General features: G+C 56.2%; 1 protein-coding gene across 5 annotated transcripts in view; it reads left to right on the top strand.

Annotated features, from left to right (window-relative positions):
• ANO1 (anoctamin 1) overlaps positions 1-12,180 on the top strand; it is a 219,736-nt gene that overhangs the window by 130,806 nt on the left and 76,750 nt on the right. For all 5 annotated transcript variants that reach the window (XM_030918856.1, XM_010382105.2, XM_030918855.1 and 2 more), the window contains exons 4-7: positions 4,505-4,603; positions 5,422-5,573; positions 7,130-7,184; positions 9,764-9,815. In XM_030918856.1, the coding sequence (XP_030774716.1) occupies positions 4,505-4,603; positions 5,422-5,573; positions 7,130-7,184; positions 9,764-9,815 (358 nt within the window). The remainder of the gene's footprint in view (positions 1-4,504; positions 4,604-5,421; positions 5,574-7,129; positions 7,185-9,763; positions 9,816-12,180) is intronic.

Raw genomic sequence — 12,180 nt, 5'->3', positions numbered from 1 at the left:
ACGTCCATAGTGAATGGTGCCCTCCAGGGTGTGGAGCAGCCTGTGAGGACCATGGTAGGTGAGGAAGGAAGCTTACCCTAGGAAGCCAAGGGTAACCCGAAAACCACCCAGGTCTGATCTTTAGGGGTGCAAACCTTCAAATCTTCTAGCAATTTCGAGTCCACACTCCCCCTGCAGGGAGTCCCGTCCGTGGCCATGATCGGATGATAGAAGCACGCAGGGCCACCGCGTGGACTGAGGGTCTAGGCCCTCGGGCCACCGGGACTATAGCAGGGAACCCTGGGCATCCCTGCCCACTGTGTATCCACCACGGGGACTCACTTGTCCTTTCTGTTTGTGATGTTCTTCCTTCTGAAACGAAAATGTCAGACGCAATTCCAGGAAGGTCAGAGTTCTTTTGGGCTGGGTTCAGAGGGAGGTTTCCGCCTGCATAGTTAGTCTCTGAGCTAAGGTCAGCATCTTCTGTCCCCTCTGGTGGGGGGCTATCTGGGGGGCTGACTCTGTCCCCTTGCAGAGCCCCATGGTCTGGCCAGATGGGGCCTCACCACCCCCACAGCTGTGGCTCTTGGCCAAGTAGGTTCATGAACCTGAAAGACCCCAGCTAGGGGGCCCAGAGTCGGGGCAGAATGCACTCCTCAGGGCGCTGGCTGGGGGCGAAGGGGACATGGCTGTCACTCCCAGTGTCTTCCTGCTGGGGACAGGCTGTGGTCAGCCTGGGCACCAGGCTTTAAAACATCCCACATGTGTTTTTGCCGAACTGGTCCCATGAGCCCTTTCTCGAATCTCACCAGATGTTTCCCTGGGAGAGACCCCGTTGCTCACGTAAACAGGGGTGCATGATTTCCCAGGGAGGCCAGCAGCAGGCACCGGCTCCTTGACCACCATGCAGAAATCTTCATGGACTCAGAGGAGTATATTTTGGGTCTTTGCGTGTGAGTGAGCAGAGCCCAGAAATAAATATGTGTCTGCAACAGGAAAAGACAGGCTCTCTCGCACGTGGGCTGTCTTTTCTCCTGACTCAGAAGTGCCCCATGGAGTCAGTGCTGTTCCTGTGGGTCACCAGGATGGAAGACCACCACCTCTCCAGCCTCAGTGACCTCCGTGGCTCTCCAGCACTGAGGAGGTGGCTTTGAGCTTCTTGGCCGAAGGAGTCCGTGCTTACGCAGGCAGGGGCTCAGCTGGACCAGGGCTGCTGAGAGCACCAGGGGCTCCCCTGCTGGGAAACAGGTCTTGTAATACCCAGTTTGCGATGAGGAAATGTAGGCTCAGAGAGGTTAAGTCACTTTGTGGAAACCACACGGGGGCAGGGCAGGATTCCAGCCCAGGCCACGCCGTCCCAGGCCTCTAAGCACGGTACCCACTCAATCTGCCCCTCGAGGGCCACAGAAGGATCTGGGCTCATCTTGCCAGAGCCCCTGGTGCTGCCTCCTCCAGTTCACGCTGAGATCATCAGTTCTCAACCCACACCTTATGTCCTTCAGCCCTGGGCTCCCCACAAGAGTCCCCAGGCCGCACCGTGCCTGGGGTGGTCGAGTCCTGCTGTCTCCCTGAAGCATCCTCAGGCCCCCACTCCTGGGTCCACGCTTCTGCACAGCTCCCCTAACCACTGGGACAGGCCCCTGCACAAAGCCCTGCAGGACCCCAACCTGTAGCTTCAGGATGGGAGCAGGGGCTGAGCGGTGGCCCCCTGGCCACATGCTCCTGGAGCATGTGAACGTGGCCTTGTTTGGAAGAAGGGTCTTCGCAGAGGGAATTAAGTTAAACATTTCTGGATGAGATCATCCTGGATTTAAGGTGGGCCATAAATCCAATAGCAGAGAATGGCAGAGGGAGATTCGAGACCTAGTGAGGAGAGGGGACCATGCCACCAAGGAGCCAGCAGCTGGAGCGATGTGGCCACAGCCAGGGAACACCTGGAGCCCCCGGAAGCTGGGAGAGGCAGGAAGGATCCTCTCCTAGGGCCTTCGGAGGGAGCGCGGCCCTGAAGACACTTTGACTGTGGACTTCAGGCCTCCAGAGCTGAAGGAGAATGAACCTCTACAGTTTTAAGGTGCCCACTTTGGGGTCACGTGTTACAGCAGCTGCAGGAGGATCCCACAATGGCCAGCATGGCACACACCTCAGGGCCTCAGTTTTCCCAGCTGTGAAATGAGGATGATGATGGGACCTGCCTCACAGGCTTGCGGTGAGGACGAAATGAGTTAATATGCATGGAATGCATGCAGCGGGGACTGGCACATAACTGACATTGAGTGGATGTCAGCCTCTGTCAACATTACTATTACTGTCACTGTATTATTGCCCTTCGTTCATTCATTCCATAAATCTGTGCAAAACAGCTGCTCTGAGCCTGCCGTGGGCAGCAGAGCAGCACAGAAGAGACCTGAGTGGCGGTGCTGGGGAGAGGATGGCGTAGGGCAGGCCTCATGGATGCAGCCAGAGGCCTCACCATCAGCGTAAGCGACCGTGGGTGGGCTTCAGCAGGAGCGACAAGACAGGATTCACCCCATGGCCATTTGCTTTTCTGTCGGATCAGGAAGAAGCATGGGATGAAGTTGAGACATCAAGGAGGGTCTCCCTTCCTCGGTGGGTCACCTGAGGTGCCGGGGCCCCGCCTTTAACTCTCTCTGCTGGACTTGGAAGCTTCGCCCAGGTCCCCGGGACCGTCGCATTCACAGGCTTCCACCAAGGCTCTCACTGAGTACATTGACTTGACCCACTTCGGATTTTGTTTTCTTAAAACTCATCCCCAAGTACACTTTGGGAGGCCAGGGCAGGCAGATCGCCCGAGGTCAGGAGTTCCAGACCAGCCTGGCCAGCATGGTGAAATTCCGTCTCTACTAAAAACATAGAAATTAGCCAGGCATGGTGGTGCACACCTGTAATCCCAGCTACTCGGGAGACTGAGGTAGGAGAATCGCTTGAACCCAAGAGGCGGAGGTTGCAGTGAGCCGAGATCGCGCCACTGCACTCCAGCCTGGGCAACAAGAATGAGACTCCATCTCAAAAAAACAAAAAATGATTAAAAACAAAACAAACAAACAAAAACTCATCCCCAAGTGACTCTGGCTTCATTACTTTTTGTCAACAAGCTACAACGAACCTATGTACTTGTGTCAAACACTCAAGGGCTCCAGAACCCAGGTCAGGCCCTGAGCCCGCACCTGGTCGCTCTGCACCCAGAGGGGATGGATGAGGTCCCAGCCAGCACTTGCTCTTCCTTCCGTCTGCCTTTTTGCCAAGACTTCCCATCCCTTCCTTTAAGCCTCAGAATTGTGGAAAGGAGAGGTGGATGGGACCTCAGTCTGGAAGCCCCTGTCTGACCCCCAAGCCCCGAGGGACCAAGTCCCCCACTGCCCTTAGGCAGCTCTGGCTCAGGAGGACTCGGCGCCGTTTGCCTCTTGTTGCGTCAGCACCCCGGGCAGCTGGGTGGTCTCAGGGTGACAGGAAGGCCGATGGATGTGACATGTGTCTTTGATGGGGAAATACGTTGCGGCTGCATAAACGCTGCTCATTTGGTAAAGGGACTCTCTTAAACGCGAAATCCAGAGGGGAGAGGGAAAGCTGGAGACGTTGGGGGCATCTTCACACCTGATCCCTGATTAAGAGTGGGGAGTCCGGGCAGGGCTGCCTGTATTTGAGCGCAGCTCCACCCTGCTGGCAGCAAGACTGTAGGCTGTGGTGACTTCATCTCCCCCAGCCTCAGTGTTCCCATCTGTAAAGGGGGCCTTTCTCATCAAGCTGGCCATGGAGGTTGATGGAGTCATTTCTCATGAAGCCCCTAGCTCGTGCCACATCCTCGCCAGCTAGTGCTCAGTGACCCTCTGCTGTTCACTGTTGTCATTGAGGACCAAAGAGAAGTGACTTGGCCAAGCTTGCAGCTGTTTAGGGAGGGCGCTGGATTTGAACTCAGGCCCGCCTTCGAGCCCGTGCGCCAGGCTGCTCATTCTCTTTAGGACAAAGTCAGTGCAGATACAAGGGAACCCGGGAAGTGGCCCCGGGGCAGGCAGAGGTGTGGCCCCGACCCACAGGGGGAAGATGCCCAGAGTAGGGACCATCTTCAGCCATCCCCCCCTCGGCACTGCTCAGGCACTCACAGGTCCCTGAGTGATCCCAGGTGGAGGCTGAGGGGCCTGGGCTCTGCATCCTGAAAGGTCCTCTTTTGTGGCCTGGGCCACTCTGGGGGCCCTCGGCTAAACCCTCCTGAAAACTTCCCCCGTGTTTTGGAGTCTGTACCCCCCGGGGATCCTCCTCTAAACCCTCCTGACTCTTAAAGGTTCCCGTGTGACCTGGGGGTGCTCCCATAGCCCCCTGCACTTCCTCCCACCTTCTGCTAAAAGGGGATTCTAGATGCGCCTCAAAGTGTTGTCAACGTGGAATGAGGTCGCGGTAAAAGCAGCCATGCATGGTAGCTGCTCAATAAATAGTGGTGGTATCTGAAGATCACGGTGGTTGTCCACACAGATCCACCCACCCTGACCCAGAACCTTCCTTCTCTCTCCAGACTAAACTCCACGGAGTCGGGTTTGTGAAAATCCACGCCCCCTGGAACGTGCTGTGCAGAGAGGCCGAGTTTCTGAAACTGAAGATGCCAACGAAGAAGGTTGGTGTTGATGGTTCTGCTCCGAAATGAATTGCCAAGTCTAGAGGTCACTTGGACACCTGGCGGTGAAACATGCATATCCCGAGGCGCTGAGTTTTATAAAAAGCGTAGTGGGCTTCACGGCTACCCCTGGGAGGACCATGTGGCTCGACGTGACAAGGCCCCCAGGCTCCGGAGTCCTGATGACCCAGCCCTGGGTGGTCTTTACAGACCCCAGACCAAACCCCACCAAGAGATGGTGCAGGCAGAAGAGCCCACCTGTCAGCCCCCGAGGAATTTACCGTACATGCAGACGCAGTTACAGTTCGGGCCCTGGTGCTTTCGTGTCTGTGGCATCTCAGCTAATTTATCAGATTAATTTTAATTACATTTTCTGGCTTACTGGGGGTTTTCTTTTTAATCTGTGAAAACCTTATATCTGAAAAGCAGTTTGACAGTGTGTTCCCAGAAGCTTAGCTTGGAGTCGGTATTTACTCTGGCAGGCAGAAGGGTGAAGCTGGGCTAGCTAGCAAATCAGCCTCCTGCTTCTCGCGTCCTCAGAGACCACTTGGATTACCTCTTTTGAAGCAAAAGTAAAGTTTAGCGGGGAAATTCTCTGGAATGCATTATAATTGTGCTTTTGGCTGGGCGCTCCTGAATCTCTGGGCTTTCACGGCGTGGGCAGGGAGGGGCGGTGCATTCCGGCCCACCCAGGCGCTCTGCTCTCAGGACGTGCCATTGCATGCGGTGGGATGGTTCTCTGACCATCTGAGAACAGATTCCATGGATCGTGGTCCAGCAGGGTGACGCGGCTCCCCGGTCCCTTGTCTTATCTGCAGTTGTACCACATTAATGAGACCCGTGGCCTCCTGAAAAAAATCAACTCTGTGCTCCAGAAAATCACAGACCCCATCCAGCCCAAAGTGGCTGAGCACAGGCCCCAGACCATGAAGAGACTCTCCTATCCCTTCTCCCGGGAGAAGCAGCATCTGTAAGTGAGGACCCCCAACCTGCTCCCCAAAGGGTCCTGTGTGTGGGAATTTAACCTTCTAGCATGAGAAATGCAGATTGATTATCTGCCCCCTAAAGAAGAGCTTGTTCTTGTAAGAGCTTTGTGGTTGCTGAGCCCACAAGATGTAGCGGAAATGATTTCTAAGATCACTGTTAACTGAGGAGCTAGGAGGACATAGAATCTTGTTCTGGTTGGCGACACAGGAAAAACTTCTTTGGCCTGTGTGAGGACCCCAAAGCAGTGGTCTGGACATGCCTTCCCACCCGCTCCCTTGCGCCACCACCCCACCCCCCTCCAGGGTCTGGCTAACAAGGCCTCCTGCAGTCCAAGTAGCCTTGAGCCCAAGTGAGTCTCACCCCTTGTGGCAGAAATTGAAAAGCATCCCCAGGCAGGAGGCCTGAGGCCCCAGGGACTCACTGCCAGCTGGCTTGCCTGGCAGGGCCATGCCTATTCTGGAACCTTCCCTCCTCCTCTGCTCCCGAAGGGCAGTGGGGCGTAGCCACCTGGGTCAGCAGTGACTGCAAGGCCTCTGCGGGCCTCACTGGGCAGAGCTGGAGCGTGGGCAGAGGTGGGAATAGAAAGCTTGAGCCATGGGAACCCAGAGGGACTTTGGATGGAAGCTCTAGGGGGCAGGAGGGCTCCTGGACAGTGCCGGCCTCACAGGGTTGGGGGGCATGGAAGAGCAGACAGGGAGGATGAACAGGTGCCTCAGCTCACAGGGGCCCTTGCTTATAAATGTAGTAGGGGTGGAGCCATGAGCACCACGGGATGCTTTTACCAGGTCCTAATTCCTAGAGGGGACAGGACATGCCACCAGAGAGAAAGAAGCGACCCCCAAGCCCAGCCCTCTCCTCCAGCTCCAGAACAGGGGCTTGGGACATTAGAGGAAACCGCCCTTCTTCCAGGACCCCCGCCAACCTCCCTCGTCTCTGCCCTGGGTTGACGCTGTCAGCCCTACTGCCTGGCCAGGGCTGGGCTCACCTCCAGGCTCCGTGGAGGTGGAAACTGCCCCAGGCACCCTCCCCAGCTCTCCCCCAAGTGCCTTGGAGCGCAGGGAGTGTGTTCCCAAGATGCCCCTCCACCCTCAGGAAGCCTCGGGCCATCCCCATGCAGCCCATCAGGACCCAAACCACTGGAAGGGAGATTGTTTCCAGGGTTGGAACTGTCTGCCCGTGGCGGTGATACTGCCCCTGTGCCCCGCCTTGCTGAAGCAGAGGCTTTCAAAACTGCCCGCTGAGGATGTCACCAGAAGGAAGAAGAGATGGATCTTCCGGGTGGGGCGGTGGGGGGTGGGGGGCTGGGGGTGGTCTGACCATACTTGCCTCTTAGGTCACTTCCCACCTGTGTGGGTCTCTGACCTCGCCCAGGTGGGGGGGCGGTGAAACAGACTGTTCCAAATGCCCAGGGGCGGACGAGTTCCGTCCATTTCACCGTCGCCGCTAATGGGGACAATGTGGTTTCCCAGGGCCTTGAAACCCAGAGAACCACCAGGCTGTGGTGAACTGTGTCTTGTTTCCTTCCTGATATTTCCACAGATTTGACCTGTCTGATAAGGATTCGTTTTTTGACAGCAAAACCCGGAGCACGATTGTAAGTATCTCAAGCGCCTGGAAACGGCTCCCCGGCAAGGTGGCCCTGGGGACCCAGATGATAATTTCATTTTGGTGAAACTCCTCCCGGTGGAAGCCAGCTCTAATTGTCTGTGACAGAAATAATTAGAATAATGAAAGGGAGAGGGCAGCGAGGGGCCCCGGGGATGGTCGTGCCCCAGGCTGGGGCAGCTCAGAGGAAGGGAATAAGCACAGAGCTCGGGAAAGCAGGAGGGAAGCCAGACCCCTGGAATGATTTCAGAGGTCAGTGTTTCTGGATCTGTGCAGCTCCCAGCACATCTCTCAAAGCCTCTTCTTGGTGGGGTTGTGCGTGCCTGACCATCAATCCACGATTCGGGGCTTTCGGGGCAGGCAGGTGTGGGCAGGAGGGAGGGGGTGATGGAGGCGAAGGCACGTGGGTTGAGATCTCTTTCCAGGCCTTTGACAGAGGAGCCAACTGAGGTTTGAAATCTGAACAGGCCACCCTGCCCTACTCAAGGCACTGGCTTCGTGTTTATCCAACCTGTCCACCAGCCAAGCTAGGGCTGTGCATGGCTCAGGACCCAACTTCAATCTAAACAAGAAATTAACCTGGCAGCCAGACTGTTGCTGTTGTTCTCTCTTCCCCGCCCAGAAAGCCCAGCCTGGTTGGGCAGAGACAGAGAGCTGGGAGGAGGCAGCCAGGGTGACCTTGTCCAGACGACTGCTCCTCATGACCACCACCTGAGACTGGCAGGCAGCCAGCAGGAGGGTGGTGCAGGTCGCACCAACACGGGGGGTTCAGAGCCACTGCTGGGACAGGCAGATCTGGGGTTGGGGGGAGGGGATCTCTCTCCCAGAGACCCTGGAGGCCAGTTTCTACATGGCCAACATGCTCCAAAGAAACTGATAATTCATGACTTTGGCCTTGGTTAGTCGGGCCTAATAGTCATCAAAATCCAACAGCACACAGGGTTGGCTGAGGTTCTAGGCAAAGGCGTGAAGGAGTAACAGCCCTTCCCCACTCCTCTCCTCCACACCATTCACTCTCTCCTGGCATTGGGGTGGCCCAGTGTGCAAGTGGATAGGAGTCAGAGAACAGCAGTGCTCGATAGGGAGAGGCCCACTGTGCTGGTCTTGGGTTTTAGACCTTTGGCCTGTAGGTACTGAGGAGCCATAGAAGGTTGTGGAGCAAGGTTGAGGATGTGGTGAGATCTGTTCCAGAAGGATCACTGCCAGTGACCAGCTGTGGGAGGGCAGGTGACTGGTAGATGAGGGCTTATGGCAGTGGTCATCAATGGGGGCCACAACTACGTGTGGAAGGCAGGAGGTGGTTATAAGAGAATCAGCAAGGTCAGGACCGATTAGATCTGAGGGATGATGGGGAGGGAGCCATGGAGAACAGATGAATAGGTGATTCCTTCCTTCATTCAGCAGGGATGTATTGGGTACCTGCTGTGTGCCCGAACCTGGTGGGAGAAAAGAGGCACTGAGGACATTTATAATCCAGCAGGTGGGGAGAGGCAAGCCGAGCTGGAAGACAGAGCCGCCGGGAAGGTGGTGGCTTTAGGGCCTGGTTGTTAACGAGACCCTGGACCTATTCCGATCTGAAGGGGACAAGTGCTTCTAGGAGAAGGAACAGCCAGGGCGGAGGCCCTGTGGCTGCAGGGGTGATTTTGGAAAGTGAGAGAGGCAGCCAGGGGGCGGGATTGTTGGGACAGGTGGGTCTGGTGGAGGCAGAGGGGAAGAGGTCAGATGGTCTGGGCCTGGGGACACTGGAAGGACGCTAGCCTTGCCTGAGAGAGTAGAGGCAGAATTGGTGTGCTCTGAAATGCATGTCTGCATAGCAGGACCAGTTCTTCTCACCCCAGTTTACAGATAGAAAAACTGAGGCCGGGGTGATGATGTCATTGGTCCAAAATCACACAGCTGCAAATGGCAGAGCTGGCACCAGGGTCCAGGCAGACAGACTCCCGAGCCGGAGCTGCCAAGGCCGCCAAACAAAATATTTCACTAGTCAAGGGGCAGGCGGCTGGGGTGGGATCCCTTCAGCAGGGCTCTGCCCAGGCACCAGGAGCCCAGAGCCCAATGGTGGCCACCTCCTGCCGCCATGGGGAACGGATCCCAAGGCCCGCCTCACTGCCACCACTCCCGGTCCCCCAGAGTCCTAGAACATTCAGGGTTGTGTCCCGGGGTGGTGCTGTTCCAACTCAGCTCTCAGCACGAGGGTGCTGTAAACCCACCAGGCAGGGTATGTGGCACAGCTGTGACACAGGACACCAGCCTTAGGCCCAGGAGAGCCCAGCAGTGCTTTGCTGGGGCCAGCTGCCATCACTCCCAAATGAAAGTGGGAAGTGAAAGATGGGAACTGCAGGTGGTACCTGTTTCTCCCTGAGAATCGCAAGCCTTTGACAGCGTTGAGAGCCCTCAGCTGGGTCAACCCTCCCTGAATAAAGGCCATTCTCTTTTCTTGGAAAATAGCACCAAAGAGGTCTTCATGGGTAATGTGTGACCAGGTCCTCTCCAGCCACAGCAGACTGTTTCTGCTGGTGGGAGGTGCCTTAAGTAACTGCTCACCCCTCCTTCTTGTCTCTGCAATAGGTCTATGAGATCCTGAAGAGGACGACGTGTACCAAGGCCAAGTACAGCATGGGTAAGCACGTTTTTGGGGCTTGAGATCAGCGTTGGTCTCCAAGTGGGAATCTCGCCTCCGAGTCATCTCTGTGGGAGGTGGGCAGCCGGCTTGGGGTGTTTAAGAGGGTTTTGATTTAAGCCTGTGTAACAGTTTCAGACAGGAGGGCTGGGTTGGGAGTGTGCAGGGCGGTTTTATGGCCCAGCAATTTTAAACACAAACGCATCCTTCACTTTGGCCTGAGCGGTTTGTGAGCCGTGTGGACAGACTCTCCCTGCAGGGCGGTAAATCCAGGCTGGAAATAGACCAGCGTTAGGGGTGACTGGGGTTCCTGGCCCTCGCTTAACCCTCACGGTCCCGTGGGAAGTAATCGGGGTTCCAGCCAGGGGACATCTCCGTGCGGTGTTCCAGACCCTTAAAAGCTCACCAGGGCTTGCTGAAAGCAGGTCTCCCTGACAAGGCACCACCAGGTACAGATAGCCTAATTCCAGAAGCTGCCACAAAACCATCCTGACCAGGTTCCCTGGGCACCAGTTTCCAGAACCCCTTAAGCCATAAATACAAAATCTTCCTGATTAAATTGTGTAGCTGGGATCCTCCCCCGTCAGTAGGTCTCTTGCCCACAGCTGCAGGCAGTTTGTGAAAGCCAAAACATTGCAGAGCAAAGGAATGCCTTTTCCGGCCTTTCCTCCCCTCCTTCTTGAGCTGTCTTTTGCCCTGCTGAGAGCCCTGCCGTAGGGTAGCATCCATCACTCTGTAGAAGCCTCTGACATGACGAGGCCATGGCTCCCCGGGGACACAGCAGGTCTGGTGAGAGCTGGAGTCTGTGCATACGGGAGGGACCATCTTGCTGCCTTGGCTTCCTGTGGTGGCAGGAATGCCGTGGGAAGTAAAATGGAGAGCAGTGGGAGTCGATGGCTCTGAACTTGAATTCCTGGGGTCAGGCCCGGGAGACAGAAAGAAGACGAACCCTTGACAGCTCTGGTGGCTGCTTGACCCCTGACCGTATGGTCTATGGTCACTCACAGGGATACCCTTGCAGGCCCAAAGTCTCTAAGTCCATGTCCTAAGTCAAGGGGAGTGTGGAGGAGTCCCATCCAGGGTCAGAAGGACTGAGATCCTCTAGAATGACCAAGCCCTAGTCCACACGACTGCAGTGAGGTCAGGCGGAAAAGAAGGTGACGTCGGGAGTTTGGGTTTTTGAAATTGCTCCTCTAGGTCGCCGCTGCCAGGGCACAGCCTTGGAAAGGTCACTAGAGGTAAGGAGGAGGTGTGATTCTGGTCCCAGGGCTAGGTCTTGGACCTCAGTTTCCCCCCTGGGTCTCTGCAGCGTTCCTTCCAGTAGAAACGTGTATGGTTGCAGTAGAAGTCCAGCGCTTCAGGCTGCATGGCCCGGGCTGACCCTCTGCCCGGGTTGGTCCCTGGGGACATAGGATCTCTGTGCTCCCACCGGTTTTGTGGCAGGGCTGGTTCCCTGAACCTGGTGACAGGGCAGATAGACGCTGGTCCTCCTCTTCAGCCCTGCTTCACCGTGGCACCTTGTCTGAGAGTTGACCCACCTCTGAGTTCATCATCCTCAAGTACGTCACCCACCAAGCTATGTACCATAGTCTGGCAGGATGAGCAGGGTGGGGCTAGCTGGGAAATTTAGGAACTGTGATGAGAGAAGGCCTTCCAGATAGAGGGAGTGGCATGTGCAAAGGCCCTGCAGCAGGCAGCACCAGGCTAGCAGCATTCCAGCAACAGGAAGGAGGCCAGCGAGCCTGGATCAGGTCCCATGTCCACTTTCTATTGCAGACAAACATTTCACTCACACATGTGACTTAAGCCCCTTCCTCTGGTTTTGATTTCTAAGCATCCCTCAGGTCCCCTGATCATTCCAGGTCACTGACCACAGAGATGGCCCATTTTCAACGGGACTTCAGGAAATCATTTTCCCACCACTATCAGGTGGAATCTCAGAGGGTGGGCTGCCCAGGCTGCTGTGAAAAACGCTCTTGCTGCCTAGGAAGCCTCTTCAGCCAAGCAGGGGGTTCCATGAGCAGCAAAGGGTCCCATGGAAACGCCCCCGCCCGGCTGGACCCCCACGATGTGTTTGGAGCAAGATCAGATTTCCAGGAAACCCTTCCCCACGCATGACCCTGGCTCTCCCGTCCTCTCTCGCAGTCTCCTGGGGCTGGGCGCCTGCATGCACACGGGTTAGGACACACAGGCGTGGTGTTTTTATAATGTGCCCATGGTGTTTTTTTATGTGGCCCTGCCAGCATTCCACTGCCTCCAGGAGCACTGGGCGGCCGTGAGTCCGCCAGAATTGCTGGCCACTGGCGCTTGCTGCCCCAAATGTAGCTTTGGTCCTGTCAGGCCTTTCCACATCACTAATAGCCAA

Source organism: Rhinopithecus roxellana, chromosome 15 (genome assembly GCF_007565055.1).
Source record: "Rhinopithecus roxellana isolate Shanxi Qingling chromosome 15, ASM756505v1, whole genome shotgun sequence".
Lineage (NCBI taxonomy): Eukaryota > Metazoa > Chordata > Mammalia > Primates > Cercopithecidae > Rhinopithecus > Rhinopithecus roxellana.
The sequence above is the reverse complement of the archived record's forward strand: the minus strand, read 5'-3'. Positions and strand labels throughout refer to the sequence as shown.